Source organism: Stigmatopora argus, chromosome 9 (assembly GCF_051989625.1).
Source record: "Stigmatopora argus isolate UIUO_Sarg chromosome 9, RoL_Sarg_1.0, whole genome shotgun sequence".
Lineage (NCBI taxonomy): Eukaryota > Metazoa > Chordata > Actinopteri > Syngnathiformes > Syngnathidae > Stigmatopora > Stigmatopora argus.
In genome coordinates, this window is record NC_135395.1 from 14922516 (window position 1) to 14928894 (window position 6379).

Consider the following 6379-nt stretch of genomic DNA (forward strand, 5'->3'; position numbering starts at 1 on the left):
TTCGTCGTTCGGATTGGTCAAGTTCGTACGTCCCCATTGGTACCACGGGTATCATATTTAAGCCTAGATGTATAATACGCGCTGTAAGACAATGGTAACAAGCTCCGTCACTTCTTTGCAATCTCGCTAAAAAGGCAGACTGTAATTACCATTCCAACAACAACAACAACAAAAATCTCTATCCACAAAGTTAACAAGATAATAACAAACAAATATTGTATAATGGGTAATTATAAATTCTACTCACCAAATCACTTTTTCCTTGTAAGCTATAAGTACTCTAACTATCGCCATCTAGTGGAAAAGCTTTTGGTTGCCATAGCACAGTGGCTGCAATCATTTAAGCACAGTCATTCGAAACATTATTGGATGCAAATGTTACAAAATAGTTCTCGTGATAATTCGTTTGATAAATATTCGTCCATCAGTATCCCATTTTAGTGGCTCCAAAACGCATGGCAACTCAAACATTTTCCACACAGCAGCCACAAAGTAGGGGACTGAGTGTGAGTAAATGTGGGTTCATTTTCTTGGTGAAAGTGTTCATGGAAAACTTCACAAAGGACATATTGACAATTCCTTATACACTGCATTCAGTAAAAGTGCTTAAAATGTACTATGTTATGATTTCATGCAATTGAAGCTCATGTGAATACACAAAAAGGGCTAACCTCTACCTAAAAGTTATAATAAATTGTCATTGTAACTGTTAAATACAATTACATAGTAATACATTCTGAGACTTTCTATGTATTTATGTTTTCCTGTGTGTACTCAGTTACCAATTTTTGGGCTCAGGATGTGGTTGAATAAGCTCAGCAACCGGAAACCTCCTGGTGTATTTTTTTCTGTTACCGTCTCACTTTGTGTCTATGAGTGTTAATGTTACCATGTCTTCAACAGTAATTCTGGATGGAATAATGATAAAAATGTCTCAGCAAAAGAAAAGAATATCTCCAAGCAACTACAAGAAGAGATTTTTCGTGTTGGACACACAGGAATTGAAGTATTCTGAGTGTCGTCCTGGAGTAAGTATTCATTCAGACTATCCCTATTCATATTTCTAGCATGAATAGAGCAAATATTTTATTATTGTAATGAATTTCCTTTTTCCCTCTTTAACCAGAGAAAGCCAATACTCAAAGGTTGCATAAAGCTGTGCAGCATTAAGTGTGTAGATATGGTCTTTACTTATCTCCCCAGTCCATGTGAATTCAAATACCCCTTCCAGGTAAGTTTCACTTTATCACAGCTTCAAAATATCACTTAAAGCTGCAAAATAATTTTGAAATGAACCACTTTATTCTCAAACCAAACATCTACAGGTCTTTCATGGCAAACATTTCCTTTACATTTTTGCCCCAGACAAAGATTGTCGTCTGAGATGGGTCCATGCTCTTAAAGAAGGTGAGCATGGTCTTATGCAATACAGATCCTCTATACACTATTTAAAATCTACTTTGTAATTCATGCAGAGACAAAGAATAACAATTTGGTTGAAAAATATCACCCACAACTCTGGATGAATGGAAAATGGAGATGTTGCGAACAGTCAGAGAAACTGGCAAAGGGTTGTGTTGTATATGATCCTGTTGATTGTGGTTTGTATGACACTTTTATGAACCAATACTAAATTTATGGCTTAATATGCCATCTATACTTATACCTAATATTTAATCAAAATATACATTGAGGTTTAAACAATACAATTAATGCAAAGTTGGGTCAATGCGTTTCCCTCCTTGTTTTAGTGATTAAACATTTCCTACTAGTAATTGAAAATTTAACTATATGCATTAAAATTGGGTAAAATACCCTTCACATGATAATACAGCAAGTAAATATTGTAAATATTGTGTTTTTCTTTTCCCATAGGTTCTAAAAAAACACTTCCCGCTATCCCAGATTTAGAGGTAATATTCTTTTAACCAAAGCAAATGCAGTTATAATTATATCAAATGGTGGTAAAATATTAGCACCTCAACATTATTAATTAATTTTCATATATTTATGCATATTTTGTAAGTCTTTGACTTGTTTTTGTAACAACTTAAAGCAGTGGAGCATAATTATTCATTACTTTGTAAATATGTGTAATATTATTTCTATTGAGGAGAGATGTTGCCTTAACATTGATTTTATATTCTTATAAAATATATATCTTATATTTTAACATTATTTCTTTTGTATCAATTGTAGAGACTTTTATGTGAGCAAACAACTTGCTCACTAGATATACTGCAATTGTGTTTTGTGCAATTGCTGTTGACCTCCAAATATGCAGTGAGTTATATAGTACCCTCTGAAGCTCATAATGAAATGTGTCCTAATTTATTTCATTAGATTGAACGTTTAAGTGACGGAGTGCATCGGATAGCTATTGCATTGCAGAACTACACTCCATCTGGAGATAGAGAGCTGGCACTTCGGAAAGACGCGGAGTACACCCTGACAGACAGTTCCCACCCTGACTGGTGTTATGTTCGAGATGAAAGGGGGTAGGCATTAGAGCTATAGGTGTATTTGTTTGTTTCAAATGATTTCACCTATTAAAAGAATATTCTTATCATCACAGCAACACAGGGTTTGTGCCCAGGATACACCTATCAGAAATATCAGGGAAGAACTTTGAGAGATTTGAGTAAGTTAGCATTAAATTCTATAAAAGAGGAAAATTTGATCAATTTTATTTATTTTTAATCTTGCATTTATTTTCTTTTTTTTGCGTGAGCATATCAATTGTTTTGTGTATTGCATATTTTTCACTGGACTATGTTAATGTATTTAATTATTTCCATATGGAAACTTTTTCCACTTTCAAAGATGGTACAGCAAGAACATTTCCAGAGGGGAAGCAGAAAATGTGTTATTCAAAGAGGTAAAGTTATCATTAATTTCTTTTATTGGATAATGCCTGAGAATATTCTCAACCACTCAAGTTATTTCTTTGTCCTGACATGGAACCAATCCAAACTGGACTATTCTGGTTGTCTCGTTTCTCCTCATCCTTCATCTGATGAGGCTACAACAGTTCAGGCAAATGTTAAGTTAGGACAGCACTAGCCTAAGGTTTTGTGTGGAAACTGATATGTTTATGCTTCAGGTTAGAGGCACACTGTCAAAAAACAAAATTTTATCAATCTTTTGAAATGAAAACTATTCGCTCAGATGCCTTGCGGAGAGGCGACTGTCTCTGCCAACAAAATGTTGGCTAGAAACTTCCTCATTGGTATTTTATGTGACAAAACAATACCACTCACAATGTTTGGAAAATAAGTATGGCATACACTTGAATTACACATACCATGATTATGTTTTTGTGTGTGTCGTACATATTAAGGGAAAGGAGGGTGCATTTGTGGTTCGAAATTCAAGACAGACAGGGGTCTACACAGTGTCAGTCTTCACCAAAGCATCTGGGTAATTTCACTGTTTGTGTAACTGTATAATTATTTTTACAACATTACTACACTAAAATATTGTACTCCTAAATTCAATAAATATTTTTTACATATCACCCACCAGTAGGTCCACTGGGGAGAAACAACCGTGTGTAAAACATTACCAAATCAGGCGAACAGAAACAGGAGAGTCTTCATTTTACTTGGCAGAGAAGTATCTGTTTAGCACCATTCCTGAACTGATTCATTACCACCAACACAATGCTGCAGGTATTTGTTTTTTTTTACCTGTTAAGCAGAATATGGAATGCTGTTTATTCTATTTATATTCTGACAAGAATCAATTTTTTTCTAAGAGGTATTTCCATGTGTGTGTGTGTGTGTGTGTGTGTGTGTGTGTGTGTGTGTGTGTGCGCGCGTGCATGCTTATATGTTAACTGGCAGGTCTGATTACGCGTCTCAGACACCCTGTCACTCAAAAAGATTGCTGTTCCCAGATAATTGCTCATGGATCCAAAGGTAATATTACATTATTTTTCTGTGGAGAATAATTATTTCCAGGGCAATTATCATCATGATCACCCATTTTATTTGAGCATGAATGTAGTATTACACTGGATAAACTTTGAAATTATTCATATTGTTGCCATTGAGTGGGGTGTTTTAATTACATTATTGTTTATTATTGCTTCAGACTGTATATTTGAAATCGGGCAAGTGTACCCTAAAGTTGTAGCTTGTGTAAATAGGCTGAACAGAACTATGGTCAATGCCACTGCATCTTGTCAAAGAGGTCATTGACAGTATAAAACTGCAGTATCTGCAAAGTGATGGGACTTCTTGTTTGTAAACAAATGTCACTTGTGCAATGTCTGGCCTAGTTTGTTGTCTATATTTTACAGTTGTCTCAATAAGGAAATTGTTTCTCAGTTCTGGCTAGGTAATATTAGATAGGGTACTATACAATTACAGATACAAATCATTAATACCTGTCTCTCAACAGATGAGAGGGAGGTGGACCCTGATGAACTCACTTTTGGCCAAGAATTAGGCAGGGGACAGTTTGGGAGGGTGTTGTGGGGGGAATGGAGGGAGAAGAAAGTAGCATTGAAGTTGATTAAAGAAGACTGCATGTCAAATGAAGACTTGAAAGAAGAAGCAAAAATCATGATGTAAGTAAACATCTTGATTTGTCATTTTAGGTTGCAATAAAATGAGGTTATTCACAATTCTGTATGTTTTAGAAAATTCAACCACTCGAAGCTTGTTCAGCTCTATGGTGTATGCACCCAGCGTTCTCCCATGTGTTTGGTTTTGGAGTTTATGGAGAACGGCTGTCTATCCGATTACCTGCGGGCAAAAATGGGGCATTTATCCCAGGACACAATGTTGGGGATGTGTCTGGATGTCACTGAAGGGATGGCTTACTTGGAGACGTCTAACTTCATACACAGGGATCTGGTAAAAATAATCGAAAAGCATACAAAGGTATTTGTTTTTCAGTGGTTTGAATTGATGTCTCCCCACCGTTTGTCTTTTCAATCATAGGCTGCCAGGAACTGCCTAGTTTCAAAGAGCAATGTGGTTAAATTGTCTGATTTTGGCATGACCAGGTACTGATACACACCATCTCCGTTTTACAGCAACAGTGCATTCTTGTTACAGATTATTCCTGATTTGTGCCTTGTAGATATGTTCTTGATGATCAGTACACAAGCTCCATGTGCTCCAAGTTTCCTATCAAGTGGTCGGCACCAGAAGTTGTGAACTATTGCAAATTCAGCAGCAAATCTGATGTCTGGTCCTTTGGTATGATTCAGTTTCCCATTGTTTCTTTCTTTTTATTTTTTATTTTTTTATTGTATTTTATACTTATATTTTTGTATATATGTATTTTTTTTAAACGAATGGTTCCCAAACCTGTGCATGCTATCAGCATACTTTAATGGGAGACAAACATAGGGCCAGTGGCATGCAACCATTGAACGACCCTGCTTATGCCCAAATGTTTTCATGACACTAGTTTATCCTCACCTACTCAGGAATATGTTTATCTATCCAGGTGTTCTCATGTGGGAAGTCTATACAGAAGGCCGGCGACCTTATGAGAACCAATCAAATGCACAGGTGGTAGAGTCTCTGAATGCTGGCATGAGACTGCTTAAGCCAAGGCTGGCACCAGATGCTGTATATCTGCTGATGGACTGGTGCTGGAAAGAGGTGGGCAAATTAATTTAGTGTAGGAAAACACAAAAACAATGATCGTGTGTTGTCCCTTAACCCATGTTTTCATTCTCAGAGACCAGTGGACCGTCCATCCTTTGCATTGTTGCTCCATGAGCTTTCTGAACTTACAAAATGTTGAACAAAATATATGCTCGGTCCTGCCAAAAATAAACTAAACTGTATTTATTTATTGTTCCAAGTTTGATATTTATTTTCCCTGTGTTCTGGGTTCGAATCCATGTCGGTCCACCTGTGTGGAGTTTGCATGTTCTCCCTTAGCCTGTGTGGGTTTTCTCTGGGTACTCCAGTTACCTCCCACATTCCAACAATCTGCATGGTAGGCTGATTGGACACTCTAAATTGCCCTTAGGTATGAGTGTGAGAGTGAATTGTTGCCCAATTATTGCTGTCCGTGACCGGACGTTTGGTCGCCGGACGTTTGGTAGAACAGGTTCAAATTATGAGAGTTTACTGTTGAAACCAGCTCTCAAAATTGTAATCATGAGGGAGAGTGAGTTTAATATCTAAATATCTACTGTTGACAGAGAGTTTACTGTTCTCAAAATTGTAATCATGAGGGAGAGTGAGTTTAATATCTAAATATCTAATATCAAAATATCAATAAGAGCACTCATTTAACACACATCATTATTTTATTAAGCAAATAAAAGTGGGGATGTTTGGATTAAATGTTTCCACCGGACATCCGGACAAACGTCCGAGTACCGTTGCTGTCAGACCCCCCCTGGCCT

At 36.6% G+C, this 6379-nt stretch overlaps 1 protein-coding gene across 1 annotated transcript; it reads left to right on the forward strand.

Annotated features, from left to right (window-relative positions):
• Positions 1–889: 889 nt before the first annotated feature.
• LOC144082362 (tyrosine-protein kinase ITK/TSK-like) lies at positions 890–5813 on the forward strand. Its single transcript, XM_077609484.1, has 17 exons — positions 890–1028; positions 1127–1231; positions 1326–1407; positions 1476–1601; positions 1876–1913; positions 2344–2498; positions 2576–2641; positions 2824–2878; positions 3341–3420; positions 3526–3671; positions 3846–3920; positions 4405–4573; positions 4646–4862; positions 4950–5014; positions 5092–5210; positions 5464–5621; positions 5701–5813. Exons 1-17 carry the CDS (start codon positions 891–893, stop codon positions 5764–5766), a joined length of 1860 nt encoding a protein of 619 aa, XP_077465610.1. The 5' UTR covers position 890; the 3' UTR covers positions 5767–5813.
• Positions 5814–6379: the final 566 nt, after the last annotated feature.

Bases quoted from the DNA above. Each gene is read 5' to 3' on its own strand.
- LOC144082362 (XM_077609484.1), top strand. From the start codon at position 891: ATGTCTTCAACAGTAATTCTGGATGGAATAATGATAAAAATGTCTCAG. The intron at 1,232-1,325 runs GTAAGTTTCACT...AAACATCTACAG, and splicing joins AATTCAAATACCCCTTCCAG to GTCTTTCATGGCAAACATTT. The intron at 3,421-3,525 runs GTAATTTCACTG...ATCACCCACCAG, and splicing joins GTCTTCACCAAAGCATCTGG to TAGGTCCACTGGGGAGAAAC.